General features: G+C 29.1%; 2 protein-coding genes across 5 annotated transcripts in view; both read left to right on the top strand.

Annotated features, from left to right (window-relative positions):
- Positions 1-14,567, top strand: part of LOC105154884 (uncharacterized) — a 346,927-nt gene extending 332,360 nt beyond the window's left edge. Inside the window, exons 6-8 of one of the 4 annotated variants that reach the window (XM_087407381.1) lie at positions 2,246-2,340; positions 3,013-3,125; positions 4,886-5,842. In XM_087407381.1, the coding sequence (XP_087263507.1) occupies positions 2,246-2,340; positions 3,013-3,021 (104 nt within the window). In that variant the 3' untranslated portion in view covers positions 3,022-3,125; positions 4,886-5,842. Of the gene's footprint in view, positions 1-2,245; positions 2,341-3,012; positions 3,126-4,885; positions 5,843-13,312; positions 13,614-13,699 lie in introns of those variants that run through there. The other 3 variants (XM_087407367.1, XM_087407399.1, XM_087407406.1) reach the window with 3 other exon arrangements.
- A 921-nt stretch (positions 14,568-15,488) lies between these two features.
- The window catches only part of LOC105154882 (Kv channel-interacting protein 4), a 41,246-nt gene continuing 34,943 nt past the window's right edge, over positions 15,489-21,791 (top strand). The window contains exons 1-2 of the mRNA XM_011070665.2: positions 15,489-15,798; positions 16,718-17,038. Of these exons, the coding sequence (XP_011068967.1) occupies positions 15,489-15,798; positions 16,718-17,038 (631 nt within the window). The remainder of the gene's footprint in view (positions 15,799-16,717; positions 17,039-21,791) is intronic.

Below are 21,791 nucleotides of genomic sequence, written 5' to 3'. Positions count from 1 at the left end.
GAACTTTTAATATTAAACAAATAATAAATAGAATTGATAAGGGCATACAAGAGTCAAGTATGAAAATTGATGCATACACAAAAAAAATATTTCGATTACCACAACTGGAAATATATGTATATAATAATAATTTTCGCCCATCAATATATTTGCTTGTGATAACTATTTGACTGTAATATGAATTTTTACAGCTATAACCGTTAAGATGTATCAATCTTTCGATTCTCACAATCTATAATTCTTATAACTAAAAATGTATCGATGGACGATTTTTAGTCGTAGCAACCATAGCCGGGTTTTTTAGTGTAGAAACAAATACGAAAATTAATATGATGAGATTTCAATTGCACAGTATTACATATATTAATATGTACAAGCATGAAAAAATAGTACACTACCAAATTAATTATATATATTTCGGTTATATTTTTGAGTAGTCCCCAGATCTCGGAATCGCAATATTAAGCATGAATCCATGAACATCTTACAATTAGAAATGCTAAAATATTCATGAATTCATGTTTAATATCGTGATTCTGAGATTTGAGAATGATTATAGTATGTAATACTATGTAATTGAAATCTTATCGAATTAAATCTCATATTTGTTTTTGCGCATCAATTTCCACGCTTGACTCTTATATGTTCTTATCAACATTTGTTAGTGTTTAACATTATTTTAGTTAAATTTTAGTAAAGAAGGAAAATGTGTAAAATAATATTACATATAATATTATAATATTTATGCAGGGGACGAATTAAATTATATTTGTGTAATTAATTGTAATTACACATTTTGCATTATAGTTATATTATGGTGGTAAAAATTGCTAAAGGAAAAACTGCTTTCTTATCTTTGTCGCATTTGTGGAATGGAGATGTCTGGGAAGCGTCAGACAAGCGTGACTAGTAGTTAACGGGATGACCGTATTTCCTGCTAGAGAGGAGATCGATCGAGGCGAGAATCGAAATTGCAATGGCCTAGAGAATAATCGAGGCGAAGACTCGAATACTAGAACCACGTAATGGCGGTGAGCCGGCCAATATTGAGTTATGCTAGACCGAGATTGGCATCGAATACTAGATCGAGCGACATTACGCATTTAGGTATTGCGGATGAACAGCTGCAAGTTGACAATGCTTGATCCTCGCGTCAAGTTCTATAAATGACAAAAACATTGACATTCTTGACGAGATTTATGAATTTCTTTATGTATAAGAAATATCAATTCTTCTGTATATGCAATGTGTATTTTTATTATAATATAACTTCTTCATTTTATAAAAAGAATTAAATGTAATAATACGTATATATAATAAGATTTGATATTAAAATGTCATCAAAAAATTTAGTTATGCCATCAAAAAATTTAATTATGCAGTGTTTTAAAATGCTTATTAACATCATCATTAAATTGACGATCAATTTAATTTATTATGTTACTATTTCAACTTCAGTTTATGATTGCGATTCTTCGACAATTGGCGCGCAGTTTATAAAACACAGTTTATTGTATATAACGCAGTTTATATAAAGATGTATTTAAAATTTATATAGAAAGTATTATCAGGCATTAAAAAAAAAGAATTTTGACCTCATATTTAGTGCTCTTCTTTACTTATTTAAAAATTTATTAATACTAAATGTAAATCGATCTATAGAAATGATCAACACAAATAAGCAAAAAAATAATTAGAAATTAATATTAATTATTAAAGGATATTAAGAATTATTTTCATGGAAAGGCATTTTGGTTTATTATTCTTGATAGAAGATTATAGTAGAATCAATTTGGTTTTCTCAGTTCTGCTGAGAATGATTTCTATGTTGACGAAACCCAATAAAGCCTTTTCGAGTAAAGGAAGTCGTTATATAATGTAAACAAGCAATCTCAATTATCACTATGAAATTGTATTATCATGAAAATTTATATTATTCGCGCAAGAATCAATTTTAATTCTAATAACACCCTTATTTAAGTTTATTTATTGTTATAATTATATAATATGTACATATGTATAATATATTATGTTTATATATGAATTACTTTTAGCTGTGGTTATTTAATTTAAAGAGAAAAATGATTTATAAAAAGAAATTATGTTTTAATTAAGTAAAAGAATATACCATACATTATGGAAAAATTATTGTGTTTAATTTAAACACATAAAAAAAAACAAATAATTTTATTTTATTTGCATAAAATATATTTTCTCATCTTTTATATTTTTATTTATGCTTCAGCGAGATCTGTCAGCACCATGAGAGAAAAATACAACGACTGTATGTCTGTAAAATTAGTATCATGTTTACAGAACTGGAAAATTCTGGAAACCGCGGTAGGGGGAAGACTTTGCTTGCTATCTCATTATTAATTTATTTATTTCTATTATAAGCAAGTTTACGCATATAGTAAATTAAAATAAGACATATAACGTACCTTTAATCATTTTATACATTAATTATCATTTACGTATGCGTAAATATATATGCTTAATATTAATTTTAATTATGATATTAAAAACCACGTTATGTTTCAATATTTTATCTTGCAAGAAAAATAATGTATTATTTTTATAATATTTGGGTAAAACCAATATATAATAGATATCATTGATAAAGTAAAATTCGAAAATTTAATTTTCTAGGATTATTTTTCTAGCTCTATTATAATATATTATTTTTCCCAAATAATGTAATTATAATGAAAATTTCGATCATATATATCTTGTTTGGAATATATATATGGAATATATATAAGCAATGCGAACAATGACAATGCATTTTTTTCGCCATAGAATAATTCTAATTTAATTAAAAAAGATTATATATATATATTTTTTAATTAAATTAGAATTATTCTATGGCGAAAAAAATGCATTGTCATTGTTCGCATTGCTTAACAAAATTTCTCTCTTTGATTGTTAGCCGAAATATCCGTCAGTTGCAGATGAAAATTTTTTCGATAAGACTCATTGTCAGATCGATAAAGTTGAAAATCTTTATTTCAGAATCTCTGAAAATTGGAATATCCGCAGCTCTTTAATCCAAGAAGAACATCATCTGATTTGGTTCACGTGACGTTATACTACACCGTACAATTTGATAATGACCTAATTAGAGTGTAAGCTTGTGCCTTTGTTGTGTAATTTACACATAGTGAAGCGTAAATTAGGACCCTTGCAAATTTCAACCCGTACGTTATAGCGATGCTCATCTCCACATCTCTAATGCAAATTCAGCGTATGCATATATTGCGCAGTATTTAGATACTTTAATATACTTTGTATATTGTACTTATTTAATATAATGTACACTAATAGTAGGACTTAAAATTACTTATCTTATTTAATTATATATTTTAATTGCTTTATATTTTGGCACTAAAGATTATTATTTATGTTTGATAATATATTTTAATTAATTAATTATCTTCTTATTATATATATTATATTTACAGATTTCACATTTTTGGAATATTGATAAAGTATTACTTATTACATGCATATTATTTTGAACAATATATATTATATGAACATTTCATTATTTTTCTAGAAAAATGCATGATATATGTAGATAATGTTAAAATTGAACAATATGTTATAGAGAGAAGAATAAATATATGAATCTATTGGCTAGCAAGTTCTAAGCTTCTCACTCTCATAACAGTAATCTATTTTTGTAACCTTATCCGGGATCAAAACAATGTGAAGGGTCCATGAAAAGAGGATTGATTCGAGAGCAAAGTAATATCTCAGCGACTTTCTAGCTGTTAATAGAGATATCAGAATTATAAATAAAACATGTAGAACTAAACATACAGCAAACGATTGAAAGATCATGAAATGATCCAGATTTCTTAAATTTGAAATATGAAAAAACTTTTTAATATTAATTTTTACAGATGAAGAACATTATTATATACATAAACAGTCAATTTTTATTTTATTAAAAAAAGTTTTTTCTCATTTTCTCTCTCTCTCTCTCTCTCTCTCTCTCTCTCTCTCTCTCTCTCTCTCGCGCGCGCGCGCGCGCGCGCTTTCTTAAAATGGTGTTTTATTTAAACTATTCTTCTACAGTATTACTTTATCAATTTTAATGAAATTGCACAGACATCTATCATTTTTTACAAAGCCGAATATATTTTTTCGATAAATCGATAGTGAGTTAGCATTCATAGTTTGACCAGGCCAGCGAGCATTATGCAAAACCGTCATGTCAAAATTTCCTCGGCCACGAAATTAAAAAAGGAATATGCTACTAGTTTCCTCTTTCTTCCTTTCCTCATTTACTCGTACCGCATAAAGATATTCCTCGGTCAATTTTACACGTTCACGTGTAAACAGTGTAAACCGGGGTAGGGGGGGAGGGGAGTGCTTAAATTTTCACATAGCGCCGCCCTTTCGTAGTCTCCACCGGTTGACCTGTGAGAGAATTTATGTACCGAAGGAATACACCGTAGTTCTCTTTCATTCTTTCCTTCATACATTTGCGATGCTTTTACCCACCTTTCATAAACCAGCGCCATTTTATCATCGCATTTTATCGTACCTTTCTGCTCAAGATATGCGCGCTCTCTGTTAAGTGTACAAAAGTATTTTTAAAATATTCATAATATATGCGTACTTTTCTAAAATATGTTATAGCTTCAATCTTACGTAATGACACTGTAAAAAAGTTAGAAAAACTTTGATTTAACTAAAACTAGAAGAATTCCTTATCGTAGAAAAATATTCGGTAAACATCTTTAAAGTATTAAAAAATATATTTTAATTGTAAATGAGATTATATAAAATATTATATCAAAGTGATCAATCATTTTCAAATTTGTTATTTAATTTTACATTAATATTATCAAATAAATATGTGACTTATTTTTTTTAGATTAAATATCAATATGGATAATGAACGAGAATAGAGCATATGTGTACATTGATGGACAGCAGAACAGTGTAGAAGCTTTGAACTGTTTCGCAAAGCTTTGTGCATTTGCAATTCCCCGAAGGAGAGCTGTTCAATCTATTATGCTGGCTATGGTTGTCAAAGATTATTTGGTTGTAGCATACGTGATACAAGCTGTGCTTAATTAAATTAATATGTGTAGACAGTGATTATAAGTGTTTCATATAAATTTCATATACATGCACATAATTAATGAAGCAATATATACGGTTAGGTACATTACTTCACAAAAATAATTATTGTTATTTCGTTACTTTTTATAACTGGTTACTCGATACTAATTTTAAAACGTATCATTATTATGTATAAAATAACTGACGCAGGCGGAGACAAATTCGTTACTTGTATTATTTTTTGTAATGCTAAAATAAAATATTAAAAAATATTATAATACATTATATTTCAAAATTACATTATTTATTAATCAACATTAAATGTACAACAATCAATATTATATTAGCTCTTAAAATTCTAAGTCATATAAACTTTTCTTTATATTAAGTTCATCTAATAAATATTTTATAATATAATTCTTAATATATTAATGTTATTATTTTTTAATATATATTTATCTTTAGGAATTTATATAATTCATAAACGTAAATTTTATTACAAATTTTTATTAAACTTTTTATTAAATTTTTTTAAATATTATTGTCGTTATTAAGAATGCATTCCAATATTTACCGCATATCAATATACCGTGTGTGAATACATATATGTGATTTATGTTACATATACATATACCACATACTTTTAGTATTGGTTGTGACTATTGACATGCGGTCTAAGATATAAAGTACAAAATATTTTTTAATGTTTTTTAATGTTTTTATTTAAATAAAATATTTCTATCCAATCACATACACACAAAAATAATATGATCTATTGAACAGATACGAAAATAATAGGGAAATAAGGTAATGATATTAGGAGTACAAATTAGTTCGATTAATTTTTTTGTGTTCAAAAATGCATTTATTTCAAAACAAAATGAATGAACAGATTAATTAAAATATTCCATCGCTGGCTACTACTTTTCCCCATTTCTCAGACAATTTTCGAATTTCATCTCGAAAAAATGACTCGTCTTTGGAGGCGATCCAATTTTGGAGCCAATTTTTGATTTCTGCGAAAGAAGTGGACCGATGACTTGCCAAATTGTGCTGCATCCTTCGGAACAACCAATAATCAGAAGGAGCAATGTCCGGAGAATACGGCGGGTGCGGTAAAACATCCCATTTGAACGTTTCCAAATATTTTTTTACGACTTTAGCGACATGAGGCCGAGCGTTGTCATGAAAAAAAATAACTTTATCATGTCTTTGCTCGTATTCCGACCGTTTTTCTCGCAATGCACGGCTCAAACGAATCAATTGTAGCCGATACCGATCGCCCGTAATGGAATCGCCAGGTTTCAGCAACTCATAGTAAACAACACTCTTTGGGTCCCACCAGATACAGAGCATGATCTTCGAACCATGAATGTTCGGCTTTGGTGTTGATGTTGAGGTCGACGATTGACCGGGCTTAGCGTAGTATTTTTTCTTCTTGGGGTTGTCGTAGAATATCCACTTCTCATCCCCAGTCACAATCCGATGCAAAAAACCTTTTCTTTGTTGTCTTTGAATCAGCTGTTCGCAAGTGAAAAATCGCCTTTCAACGTCTCTCGGTTTCAGTTCATAAGGCACCCAATTTCTTTGTTTTTCAATTATTCCATGGCTCTCAATCGTGCAGAAACGGCTTGTTGAGTTACTCCCAATGATTCTGCAAGCTCCTTTTGCGTTTGATTCTGATCTTCTTCGAGTAATGCCTCTAATTCTTTGTCTTCGAATTTTTTTGACTGTCCAGAGACTTGTCTTCAACACTGAAATCTCCATCCTTGAAACGTCGAAACTATTCCCTACATGATTTATCAATTGGAGCAGTGTCACCATAAACTTCGACAAGCATTCGATGGGCTTCAGTTACACTTTTCTTCCAATTAAAGCAAAAAATTAGAACCTCCCACAAATGCTGCTTGGTTAACACAAAATTCGACATTTCAAACACAGTAAAAATCAAGGTTTTTGAAACTCAAAGCGATATAAACTGAATATTATTAGCAGATGTCTAACCTTTCTGAAAACGCCAAAATCAGTTGTCACTATGAACCATTCACAACAGCCGGAGCCAGCTTTTGGAAAATTAACCGAACTAATTTGTACTCCCAATAAAAGTAATAGCTGAATTTACCATTACTGTAAAAATGTAATGACGTTGTTGTTATAGATGGAAAAAAGTAGTGTTATCGAAAAAAAACTAATGATAACGATAACAATGTTAAAAGTAAAGATTCTGCCATACAAAAAGATTTAAATAATAGGATGTAAGCAAATTAGCATTTTGAATTTGTTATTGCTTATGCGTTGCCTTATCTTTTCTTCTGTGACTGATTTTCTTACCATTTATCTCTTACTACCTTATATTTTTTTATGTGCTGTATAACCTTAACACATCACTTTCCAGCCCTGACAATATAGTATATTTATTGAATGAAGCATATTGTGTATGCAAATATATGATTTTATAACTATATCTTCGAGTGTCAATAATCTCTTGCCATACTTTTATTTATACTTATAACTATATTTACTTTGTATGATATATCGCCAAAAAAAAATAAGTTATATGACTTTAAAAAAAATGCTGGACAAGAATTAACTATCTTTGATAAGAGAGGTTTTCATTAATTTTAACATAAATTATTTGCGAAATAAATTATTGCAGAAACATTTATAAACACAAAGATAATTAAAATAAATATTAGCTGAGAATTAGCAATTTTGGTTAGAAAGAAGGGAGGACTCCTATTAATTTCGAAATAAATTATTCAAGCGTAAAGATAAGCGAATACGAAGACGGAGGATAATGAGGGCCGATATTCCGCGTTTCTCGAAGAGTAAACGAGCTTCTTCCTAAGGGTAAACTCGATCGGCATTTACTAAAGACGATGGATTTGTGCGGGCACCACGTTGAGCTATGTATCCTACCTAACTGCGCTTCATGTTTCGAGGTGGACTAATTTATGCGCGGTAAGTCGCCCAGCTTTAGTGAAACGCTACGCTATATGGCGTAACTTACATGCACGTGACGTATCTGCGATGTAAATCGTACTACAAATCTATAGTACACGTGCGGTATCTCCGTGTTCTTCAGGACAGGTCTGTTGAAAATTATAGGCTCGTCTCTTCCTACTCTATCCATTGCCGAGACTCACCCCATAAAAGACACTATGATCGCGGAAGATTTGTTGGAAGTGGCGGGTCGTCTTCCTGACTCGGCCTTCGCTAGGGAACAAGTTTGGTCCCAGCTACTAGGGTTGACTTCGTTCATCGTACGTATATAAGACCTGGGAGTTTAAAGCCTGATTTATCGCGACGACCATGAAAGCATGCCGAAATGCGAGCAGACAGGCCAATGTGCGGAGCGACAAGAGTACAGAGATGTGATCTATGGATACTAAGTCTATTTCGGATTATCTGATACGGCGACGCATCTCCGTATAATGCGTTGACGTCACGAGAACGTCGGGACAATGTTATGTTACGCTTGTCATCCGTAGGCATACAAAATAATCCCCTTACAACGATGTGGATATTCTCATATTTTTATTTTACCTACATATTATTTTCATAAATTTACTTGAATATTTTGAGTTATTTCTAATTTATTTATTAATATGTGCAAGAGAGGTTTAATTAGATGAATATAAATATAAAAATTTTAACACGTAAAAATATTGAAAATTTTTATTATGATACATTAAAAAAATAAATATAAAAAAGGTATTTGTCTTTAAATCACTTTCTTAAATTATTTATTACATGATATATCTAGCATCTTTAAATATTACATTTTCCATTAACGGTGTCACACGAGATTGCATTTACTTCATAAAATTTACATTTTGATCCATTTGTGTCTTTTGATTAGTTAGTTTCTCTTCATTTTTTAGATATCCTCTCTTAGTTTATCTCCCCAACGCTCATAGTAAGATCCACATTGGAAAGAATCTGAGAAACCAGGACGAAAATTGGAAGAAAAGAAAAATGGCCAATCGAGATAGTCGCGAGGTAAAACTTAGAGGAAACGAAGTAATGTGAAGGGATGGTCGCCCCACAGGAGAGATAAAAGTAGATTTTGGATGGCACTCTGGTCTACAACGACCACGTCACGATGAGTGGAAGAGCTTCTTTTTAGATCAGACTCGATGGAATGTTTGCTCACCGGACGAATGTTGACGTTATATGGCATATGAAGATAGTCCGATATAATCAAAACCAAGATATATTTTCAACTATGCGACACTTCTCTTTTATGAGAATATATCAATCGTATTATTAAAATATTTATTTATAATTCTTATTTATTCATAAATAGATAAAATCCAAAACATATAATTTAAAAAACGGGCACTTGAGAGCGTAAATACGCGGTAATTCATGAGTTTTATTTTAACAAAAAATATATATGTCGTATTTTATACAACATTAGCATATAAATCGTATGTTTCGGCTACATTCGAGCCATCTTCAGCGATGTTGAAATTGTGATGTTAATACAGTAGTCGTTAAGCAATCTTACAAGCAGTAATACGTTTATAGTGACAAAGTGCAGAAAAAAAGTCCCTCTATTTGCAAAATTTTTGAGTGAGTTAGATGTTAGACTGTTAAATAAAATCTATTTTACTATCTAGTTTTGATTCTACAGTGTGTTATAATAGTTGACAATTTCTATCTGATTTATTATTTTGATTTATTTATTATTATTAATATATAGCTTTTTTATTTTATTTTTATTTTTTTGATTATTTTTTTGAAATATTTTTGAACATTTAAGCATTTATATATAATATAAATCAATTTTTCATGATATTTCAATCATATAGCATTTCATATTTTTAAATATTTTATTATGTCCTTAGAATTCCAGCATAAGCTATTTGGCTAAATTGAAGATAAATTATAAGGGAGAAAAAAGGAAAATTGTAATCAATAAACAGATTTGATAAGTTACATGATTCTTTTTTTAGAAGACAAACTACTCCTACAATTACGTGACATGAACATGGTAATGCCGGGCCATTCAACGATGTCAAAAGCTTCCTATTGCCTTACGTCACTGTTCTACAATCGAGTCTTGAACTAACTCGATATAAGCTTCAAAGGTCACGGAGCCTGTTACAAAGGTAGCAAATAAGCACGTACTCTTATCCGCAATACCGCAGAGAACCGCAGTAATTGCTCATCATATTCTGACATAAGTATATTAATGGAACTTAAGACACATTAGTAAAGAAGCATAATTCTTTACTCAAATAGAACGATGAAATTGTAATCAGATTGTGTAAACATTGCAATAAGCATATATTATACCTTTAAAATTAGATTAGGTATAATGAATTAAGTTAATATTTTTTATTTCTTATAGGATATTATAAATAAATATATAATTTATAGATTTAATTTTATCTGAAAGGGAGATAATTGAAATTACTCATAAAATTGTGCAATGTTATATTTTGATTTTTATGAGCTTTGAAGATGTTATTTATAGACAAAAATAATAACACATATTCTTTAATACGTGTTTTATCGCATTTTTAAGAGGTGAGATACATAGGTGAGGTACGATATTCGCTTTAGAAAAAATTGATTTTTTTCTTTCAAAGCGAATATCGTTGTAACTATGAGAGATAGAAACAAATGTGTGAAATAAAAATTAAATGATTTCAAGAGTACTTTATAATAATAGTTAAAAATTTTTTTTCAATAAAAAATTTTTACTCATAGAAAATAAAAATGAAAAAATTTTTTAATTGTAACTATTAAGTACTTTTATAAAATCATTCAACTTTCAAATTTTTTTTTCTATCTCTTATAGATTCGATGATATTCATTTTGAAAGAAAAAAATGTTTTTTTTTCTAAGGGATGTTTCATTCCTTAAAAGTGCGATAGGATACGTATAAAAAGATACACGTCCTTTAGTTTTGTCTACAAACATGCATTTTCATCAAAATAACAGCGAGAACTTAGTTGCGCACCTAATATATATATTAAAAGTTCATAAAAATCGGAGGAGAACACTTGGGTCTCTTTCCTTGTTAATCAAAATCACAGAAAAGTATATTTGTTTCCATATTTTATTAAGTTATGTAGAAGTTTCTTCTCCGTAATGCATGAAGAATAAAAAAGAGAGACCTAGGTAGGATCGTAAAACTTTCGGTTATAAATATCAATTTCAGTTTTTTTATGTACCGAAAGATATACATAAGTCTATTTCTGCAAAGAGCCATCGTACGATAAGTTATATTTTTAGATAAGGGATGACTTTGATACATTTCTTTTCTTTGTAGTTGCTTCTTCTCTCTTCGAAAATTTTCAAACTCACGAAACTGCTTGAACTTTTTCCTAGGCCGTCGAGCTTATTCTCATTTTGCACTTTTCTCTTTCATTCACGATATCACAAAGAGTTATAGCAAACACCGAATGCAGTTTCCACCGTCTACTTGATAATAACACGAAATTGATTACGGTTTTATCAACTTCGAGTCGATTGCACTACCAAACTTCAATTTTATGAATGGTGTATTGGAAACGTTCCTATTCATAAATACATAGCAAAATTTAATTATTTATTCATTTATACAAAGAAATATGTTGTTTTCTTTACATTATAACATTTTACGTTCACATTTCCTTTACTAAGTAATAAATCTTTAGATAAAAGTTTAAGGTCATTTTATTTCGATAAATCTCTAGAAAATTATAATATTCACCGTTTTCTCTTTATCTATATGTACCCTTGATCGCTAAGAGAGCTCACATATGCATACAAAGCACATAGCTCGAAACTTCTTCGGTTTCGAGGCAATTTCAAAGAACTTCGTCTGAACGGGACAAGTAGCTTTACGAGCGATCTACTAGCCATTTTATCACAATGACTAGTGTGTTTGTGAACTTTGTGGTAGGATTGTAACGGTTATAAAGTGCACAAGTACATTGACGTCAATTTTCGAAATTGATGGTCTCGTTAATTGTTGGACTGCAGTCGTTAGATCGTAGTTAAGATAAAGAGGCAATTGGTGGTATATATGGTATGGCCCAACATCGAATTCTATATATTTTCTGATCTCCATCGAAACTATTAGAACCCACTGTGAATTTATAAACAGTCATCATGAAATTCATATTAAATACAGAAAAAAATAATCTTATTAACTTTTCTGACCTCAATTTGAGATCATTGCGGTAAGTTAGAAAATTAGTTACAGTGATTACCACATCCGATAAAAATTATGAATTATACTAAAATTATGAATTATATTATATATTATAAAAAGGATAACACGGTATGTTCACGAAAATTTTCAAAAATTACATAGGTTTGGTTATGTCAGGGACACGACCCTCTATCATTTCCTCAAGGAATTTGACAAAGTTACATCTCATAAGAATGGGGCGTCGATTTAAAGTTGTGAATTTTGAGGAATACAGGATTTTTATGGCTGAAGCCAAATCTGATCACAAATACTTACACACGCACACACATATGCGCGCGCGTAAACGAATGTGGTGCAAACATAGATGCAACTTTTTTCATGTAAATTTTGCATGTGTGTATTTGTGATTATATTTGACTTTAAAACACGCTTTTGTACCTCTTAAAATTCACAATTTTAAATCGCCCTATTCTTATGAAATCTAACTTTGCCAAATTCCTTGAAAAAATAATAAAGAACCGTATTCCCAACACAATCAACTTTTGTGACTTTTGAAAAATTTTAGAAGTTGAAATTGGGCACATAGTGTAATAAACAAATCTACCATTTAGATATAATAAAAATATATATCTTTTCATATGCTTGTACTTTTATCTCCCCTTCTCCTCCAAAATTATTTTCATATTTTAAAATACATTTTTAAAACTAATTCAAATCTAAAAACGCGAATACTTTTTCGCGTCAAATGTATACCAAGAACTTCACAGAAGAAAGTCACAGCGCATCCTTTACTGAAGAAATCTTTTTCAGAAGTAACTCTATTTATATTTTTCAATAAGATTAATTTAAAAAATTTCAATAATTAGCTCATAAAATTTATCATTATCTTCATTTTCCACTATGAGCAGAAATTCATCGCGTGTGCTTTTAATACATAATAAGGATCAACTTTATTACATTCTAAAATTACTAATAAAATTTTTTTTATCTCTGTTTTTTTCTTATGCAACTCGCGTGTTGTTATTCGGCAAATTTTATTCACAAACACAACTAATGCATGTATTTCTTCTTTGCCTGTTTCAGATACTAACACAACCGAACTCACAACACACTAACCAACTACGTCTTTCGAGAACAAGCATTATGATCTCGTCCAGGGCTTCACGCCAACGTCCTAAGTCCTGAATGCGAAAAAGGTTTATTGCACTTTGTGCAATAAAAAGCAAGTCGGGGAAAGCATATTCAATGAATAAATTTATCGATCTATCAAATAAATCGTGGGTCGCAATCTAGTTCACGGATGTTCTATCGTGAGAATTGGTTTGAATCTCTTATTTCTGAAAAAAATAGGCGACGTGTTTGAAGTGTTGGAAGAAGTGTTAGGGTGAGCATTAATAGAATTTTCAGAAAAAATCTTTTTTTAAACATATTTATTTAATTTAAATCTCTAATAAAACCTGATATAATTAGATACATATACTTGTGCGGATGTACTTGTTGATGAACTTTATAATATCATTTTGATAAGATATTGGCAGATCTGTCAATAACCATCAAGCCATAATTGTACATCAGGCAGTTGCTAAGTAATGTAATATTAGTGGGGAAGAGTTGCCAAATACGTACCACTTAAACTTTTTTATTATATTTTCCACCTGACATTGATTTAAACGCAAATATTGGAAGCTGTATCTTGATATTTTATCTATTATTATTATATATAATTGAGGGAATGGGCGGAATAAAGGCGGAATAAAATTACAAAATCTTGATATTAATACAAATTAAAATAACTTGCTATTTTTTTATTATATACAAATGGGTACAATATTAAATGAATTTAATGTAATGCCTTTAAGAAGTTACATGTTACAATATTTCTGTATTACGATCAGTATTACATGAAAAAGCTAATTGCCGGAAAAAGGGCCTAAATAGAATGCCTTTATTCCGCCCATCCCCTCAATTATATATTAACTATCTCGTAGTCTCCCTACTTCCCTAAATATTTTATACTTTAATTTATTAAATATTGAGGAGTCTTCTATTACATTTACTATTATTATATGTTCAACTTTTTACCAAATCAAAATTTGTTGATAAAATATGATTTATCTTCTAAATCATATTTATTTTGAAAGTATCGAATTTATGAAAATTCGAAAAATTCGACTGAAAATTATTTAAAATTTTTTTGTGATTTGTATTTATATCATTTATTATCAGTTTTATTATTATTTATTATTAGTTTTATCTTGTGATAATACGATTTAAGAAAATGATAGATTTTATAAAAATATTTATTTAATCTTTCTAATAATTACAAATATGTACACAACGACTATAAAATATTTTATAATATCCCTCCCTCTCCCCCTTTTTTATGAATGTATAAAAATTCAGATATATTAAATTAAAATTATATGATTATATTATTAGTTATATAAATGATCATAAATTAATATCAGTTGTATATGATTTTTAAAGTGCTGCTTATACATACAAAACATAACAAGTTAAATTTTTGTGTACTCATTTATTTTTATATTTTTATCACTAAATATTATTTAGTGATTATTTATATTATTAAATAATAACAATGTAAAATAATAATATAACATATTAATAATATAAATTAAAATATTCTTATATTATTATATAAAGTATGATTTAGGCAACTGGTATATATTCAATAACTCTCTTCTAATTGCATATAAATTTAAAATTTTTACTTTAAACAAGAAGCTTTTTTTGTAAAAAAAAAAAGATCATGCATTAAAATTGTAGTGGGTAAAAGCGTAGAAAGCTTCTTCCGTCCTAAATTACGATTTTTGTAAATTGTCGACCATTTGACACAAATTTCGAGAGTGCAGATATATCTGACCGGAAAGTCCGCTTCTGGTATAGAAGCAGACGGAAGTGCAGAAAAAGCAAGAAAATTCGCTGACACCGCACATTCATATGTACAGCTTCTATTGAGAAATCGACCACATTGGGAGTCACTAAAGCGAAAAAATTCGTATAATACATTATTTTCTAAAAGTGCTTATGAGACAGTGTATATTTATATAAAATTATATATAACAAATTATAACAATTCTATATATCACGTAAAATTATAGTAGAAATAAACTTATTTGTGAAAAAAAAGAGAAACGTAATTGATGTATGTAAAGAAGTAGAAGTTTTATTGATAAACGAAAAAAAATGATACGCAAGCTAGGCCTTATGATAGCTACTAGGGTGACGACCCTACGAAATGCCTTGCAGAATTTCTCGTGGAAGTCTGTGGCGACTCCGGCGACGTAAACGAGCGGGGCCTTCGTCGATAAGAAGGGGCTCCGCAGGAAGAGGGCCACACAAACGTACCTCTGGGTCCGTCGTGGTGTTGTCCGCCGGGGGTGGCGGTGGCAGTGGAGGCGGAGGAGGTAGCAGACGTCGTGATTTGGAACGTCGAACGGGTGGCGGTCGGGGAGTTCCCTGTCTTGCCACCATCAGCTCTTCTGTCGCAGGATCCGCGGGGGGCTGCGGCCCCGTGGTGGGGCTCCCCTCCTATAAAAAGCGCCAAGGTATTATGGCGTTTCATTACAATTGAAGGATAGAAATCGAATACCGCAAGTAAATGTGAAAAATAATATTTTGCAATTTTTGAAGAAACAAAAATGTTTTAAATTTTATTTAATTTTATAAATATTATTTTTATTCAACACCATAAAACTTTATATTTTAATACTAACTGAAGTTAATTAAAATTAAATTTAGCAGTATTACGTCAAATCGGATAATAGTTCTTTTTTACATTTTATATAATATTATTTCTTAAATGACATCTTCAATTTCCATTTTTTAATTGAATAAATTTTATTATTTTTAATTAAAAGATTATATTATCGCTATTAATATATTTGTTTGCGTAATTGTTAAATTTGTTATTATTATAAATAATATTTTATATTTTGAGAGTTCAAAATTCTCTAAAGTCCTCGTTAATTACCTACACGTGATATTTATTCGCGTTATTTTTAAAACAAACGACATCCTTGAGAATGTCTATATTATTTATTATCGTAACACAATTTGCCTTCATTTAAGTATATCATAAATTTTTTGAACTCGAAAATTGTAACTTAAGAATAATTCCATATTATGATTTGTTCTGTTTGTTTTTTTTTTAAGTAATTCAGGTTTATTTAAAATGATCTTTAAATTGCACAAAGGAATAATAACATATTTTAAGAAATTTAAAATTCTTATAAACGTGTCATTTTGATGACTGAATATATTGGGTCATTTAAAAAGTATCCGCGATTTTTTCATTCAATAATTGAATAAAAAACCGCGGATACTTTTTAAATGACCTAATATATCGTGTACCTATAAAAATGGAACATCCGATCATCTTGATGTTGTTCGATTTCTCATTTATGTAAAAAATATGGACTGTTAAGTCGTGATATCGAAATCTGATCACGTCGTAAACTCTCGAAGGCAGTAGTACTGTTTGGAGTCGCGCAAGTCGTGGACGTGGCAGAGGTCGCGGGGGCGGCGCGAACCTCTTCGGTTCCGGCGTCGCCCCCGCGAATTACGCACCAGGACTGCAGGGCGTTGCGCCTGGGCTGCGGGAGGTCGTGAATATCCTCGGCAAAAGGAATCAAGCTGGCACCCTGTCGGGCGTAGGCCCGCCACCGGGAACGCTGGATGACGACAGCGGTGAGGAGGGGACTTCTACCAAGAGACCACCAAGGCCTCTCTACAGGAGGTTAATCAACTACGTGAGGCAAGCCTGGACCGGCGTCAAATTTGCCCTAGGTATACTTATCCTAGATTTATTAATATATAATAGAAAATTGGATATTGTTATACTTTATACAAGAAACGAATTTTTTGTTGAATATTTAACTGAAAATCACTGATATAAATACATATATCAGTGCTTTGCTCCTAAAAAATGTACGAATAGAAAAATAGAATTGTACTCTCTCAATTTCTTGAAATCTCACTCCAAAAAGATGAAAATACTACTATTGAAGGGGTGAAAATTTTTGCATTCTTGAATAAGATCTTCAAGAGAGGTAGATTTTCACTTCAAAAGAAAGAAATCTCACTCCAAAAAAAAGAGTGAAAATCTACTACTCTTATGCAAAAATGCAAATGTTTTTACTCTTTTTCAATAGTGGCAGTATTTTCACTCTTTTAGAGTGAGATTTCACTCGAAGAAATTTAGAGAGAGATAGGTACTTAATATATTTCGTATTATTCTTCTTTTTTGTGAATGATGTAATTGAAATAATATACTCTTCAGTATAATAACTATGACATTAATTTAAGAAATCTGATAGGTTTATTAAACTATCCGTTCAATTATATTTTAATTCTATTTTAAGTGTACATAGGTCATAATATTATACGTATAAAATTATTAATATAAACGGATATATCCGGCAGCGATAAAATGAAACAATTTTATATGCGCATATATGCTATGAAAGAAGCGACTTTTCTCTTTTCGGATGAATCAAGAATCAAAAATCATAGGGGAATAACATTTTACGTTTTATAAACGTGGAATGTATTCGATGAACCGATGTCAGTATATCTTATATGCTGTTTTCTATTGGACAGCCAGTAAAAGAGACTCACATACTTGTTCGTGAAACGTGAAAGCCTCCAGGGTTTTCCTGACACTTTAACCAACACTGCACGCTACTCACGTGTTTTACAGGTCATCTATATTGCATGATACCTGTACCTACGTAATTTACTTGCCTTCTCATTAAACTACATTTTTTTTATTAATCTTACTCGGATTTAATAAACTAGAGCAATTAACAATCCTATATTGATCAATTCATTAGGCTTTTACTAATGAAATAAAAAGTGATTTTTACATTATTTACACCCACATATTTTGAAATATATGTTTTACAAACTTTAATAATATTACCTTTAAACATTTATATATATAAAACAACAGTTAAATAAATAAATTACTGTAATACATACTACGTATGATGTAGTTACAAAGCTATATTACCAAACTGCATTATCGAGATCATAAAAAATTAACGTCCAAAATCATCATATATATATATGTGTATATACTTGACAAAATAATATATGTGTATATACTTGATAAAATTTACATTTATACATATATATATATATATATATATATATATATATATATATATAATGTAAATTTTATGTGAAATAAGTTTTTTTTTCCGATCAAATCATAATATATCTTTAACATAATAATTCCAAGAATGAAATATATTTTTCAAAATTTTAGGCAACACAAAAATATCGCACATAATCATTTATTATGAGCATAAAATAGTGAAAATTGTACATAAATGATTAACTGCTGTATACCGAAGCTATATAATGACTTTAAGATATAGAGAGAGAAGAAGATGAAAGAAGCTCTTTTACACAATATCTTCAATTTTTTTATATCTATTTCGTATAGTATCTATTTGAACATATCAAAAATGACTAGTAACTTGAGATGACATATTATATTCGAGGATACTGTTAGATAAAAAATATTGTTAATTTGATTGAAATTGCTCAAATTTATCGAATATTAATATTTATATTTATATTATTATACATAACAAGTAACTTCACTTATGACTTCTGCTATTGTTTCACATATCCCGTAATCGCCAAAGGCGTACTTTCATCACGTAATACTCTGGAGACTGACGGAATATCCACGCAACGTATCCTGGGGATTCGGGGCGTTTGCCAACTTCATGAAAATTCATACAGTCCAGGTGCGGTTTCATCCGCAAATTACATTTTCACAAACACAAATTTATGAGAGAAATATCTGGAACCAACGTCGTCATCCATGCGGCGTATCAATGCGAAGGACAGTGAAATACTGTTGGCAAACGCTTACCTTGCATTTGTTATCTGTCGGTTGCTCTGAACCATAACTTTATTGAAACGACGCATTTATCCGATCAATATTACGAAACGGCTTCAGTATATGTATTTCACATATTTGTGAATTTTAGCTAATGGATCAAGCAGATAATAATTTTTAATTAATTTTTTTTGTATTATGCACATCTGTGCATAATACATTGATGTAATATGGAGTATAATATACGTGTAATCTGGAGACATGATAGTGGCTCTCGTCAAGTATATTTTGGTAGTACATAATATAATACTATATCATGAAAGAAATGCTACAGCGTATCCTTTACAGGAAGGAACTCGCTTATATAATTAAAAATTATTGTTTTGTTTAAATTAATATATTTTTTTATACTTATCTACTAAAACATATTTTAAAAAATGAAAATTAGTTAAAAAGAAGACTTAGATTTTGGAAAACGTTAAAAATTAAAATGTAAGAAATTGTTTGTATTTATTTTATAAATATTTGTAATTTAGATTAATAATAGTTAAACGCAAAAGCAATTCTTGCATTTATGAGAAAATGTATATATATAAAAATTATAATTTTTACTCAAATGCAAGCACCATACAAACAAATTATATTCAACTGAAGCTTATAATATGCATTAATGTCCTGTGCACGTAAACCGTATTAATAATTATTATATTTAATTATATTTGTACACATTTATATATCTATTATGACAACAGTTAAATAAATAAATTACTGTACTATATAGTGTACGTATGATGTAGTTAAAGCTGTATTACCAAACTGCATTGTCAAAATCGTAAAAAATTGACGTCCAAAATCATCATAATTTCTCTACCCGGGAAAAAATATTATATACAGGGTTGGCCATATTCGACGGAAAGATCTGGCAACACTGTAACTTTTGACAGAGATGTTAGATCGAGTAACGTTTCCCATGATTGAAAAAAAAAACATCTTTCCGTCGAATATGGCCAACCCTGTATATGGACATATTTTATATAATTATATATAAAATATGTTAATTTTATATCTAATTATATATATATATAATATATATATATATAATTTTAATATATATATAATTATATATAATTAATATATGAAACATTTTTTCTCGTGTATATATCTTATAATATCTTATAATCTTATGTTAGTTTATTAATCTTGAAAAAATGGTATAGAGAAATCAATATCTTTTATTTATTTTAATATTTTAATTCATATTTACAAGCGTGTGAATATGCAATACTGTATTTATATTTTAGATTATATAATTATAGTCAAATATTAAACGATATATGGTTTATATTGCATTCAATCACGTATGTATTAATTGAGATTTTGTTTGATCGTGGTTGCATTTGAATGAGATAGAATAAAATATATTGCAGTGAAAACGCGGCATAACGATAGAATGGTTCTGCGACATAAAATGACCATAGTCACGTACATTGTTAGCTGAACACTGTGAGCATTCTCAATAAGCACTGAATTCGTTGCATGGAAAAAATTTTAGGATATGAACAAAGTTAATTAATCATAAAAAGAGCCATTTATACCCTCAAAATCATTCAATGGAATTTGAAATGAAAAAAATATCTTGAAAAATAATATTAATAAAAGAATTAGTAAAAAAAAAATTTCTTTATATCTATTTTATACACATATAAATATTTTTTTAAGATAAAATGAAAACATTACGATCTTTTTTATTTATGAAAGATAATAAGAAAACTACTATTGTTTTTAAATTAATTATTTTTGCAAATTAAATATTTTATTTGCGAAACATAACATGTATCAATATTTTATTTGCTCATATTTCTTACGAGGAAAATTTTCTGTATTTTTAAATACGTACATTTATTTTCATTTTCGTTATGTTTTATATGAAAAAATACAGATTATATTTAAAATTATAGATCAAATAATGTATTGTAGAATAAAATTTATTTTTATAGTAAAAATAATATTATATTTTATTAAAATTAAAAACAGAAATAACATTTAAAATAATAAATAATATTAATCAAAATTTTTATCTATTATAAACACATATTAATAACAAAACGTCCATGAAAATTCAATAAAATTTCTGCTTAACATTAATTACATTTTAATATGACCAGTTTAAAAAAGGCAAGGCTATATGAGAGATACCGCGTAAAATTAATCTGATTATGCGAAATCCCTTTTCGCTCAACCCGAAAAACCTGAATATTGAAACGATTTATGATTATTCATTTTTTATAAATTCTAATGTAGTAATAAGAATAAAACGGGAGGATTAAAATGTTTTTTTAAATCCAAGATATATTTTGTTATCTATTTTAAGAAACAGAAATTAAATAACAGCTTTTCTTATAATTTGTTGACTCATTTATATTTTATTTATATCACGCATTATATCTTATTTATATTTTTAAACCATTCACCAGAATCACATAATTTATAAAGAAAACGCATATACAAAAGTCTGTCTCCGCCTCTCTGGAATCATTTACAAACATCGGAATATCATCCATTTGCCAACGTATAATAGATTCCTGCGGGATTACTGTCGAACACATTGACGGAAACTCCAATAGTTCAGCCTTTCATCAAGAATCAGAGACCGATGTACATCCTGCCTATCCAACGGCAACGGAT

The sequence above is a fragment of the Acromyrmex echinatior genome, chromosome 1, assembly GCF_024713525.1.
Source record: "Acromyrmex echinatior isolate Ae372 chromosome 1, ASM2471352v2, whole genome shotgun sequence".
NCBI lineage: Eukaryota > Metazoa > Arthropoda > Insecta > Hymenoptera > Formicidae > Acromyrmex > Acromyrmex echinatior.
Note: the sequence above shows the minus strand (reverse complement) of the source record. Positions and strands in the feature narration are given on the sequence as shown.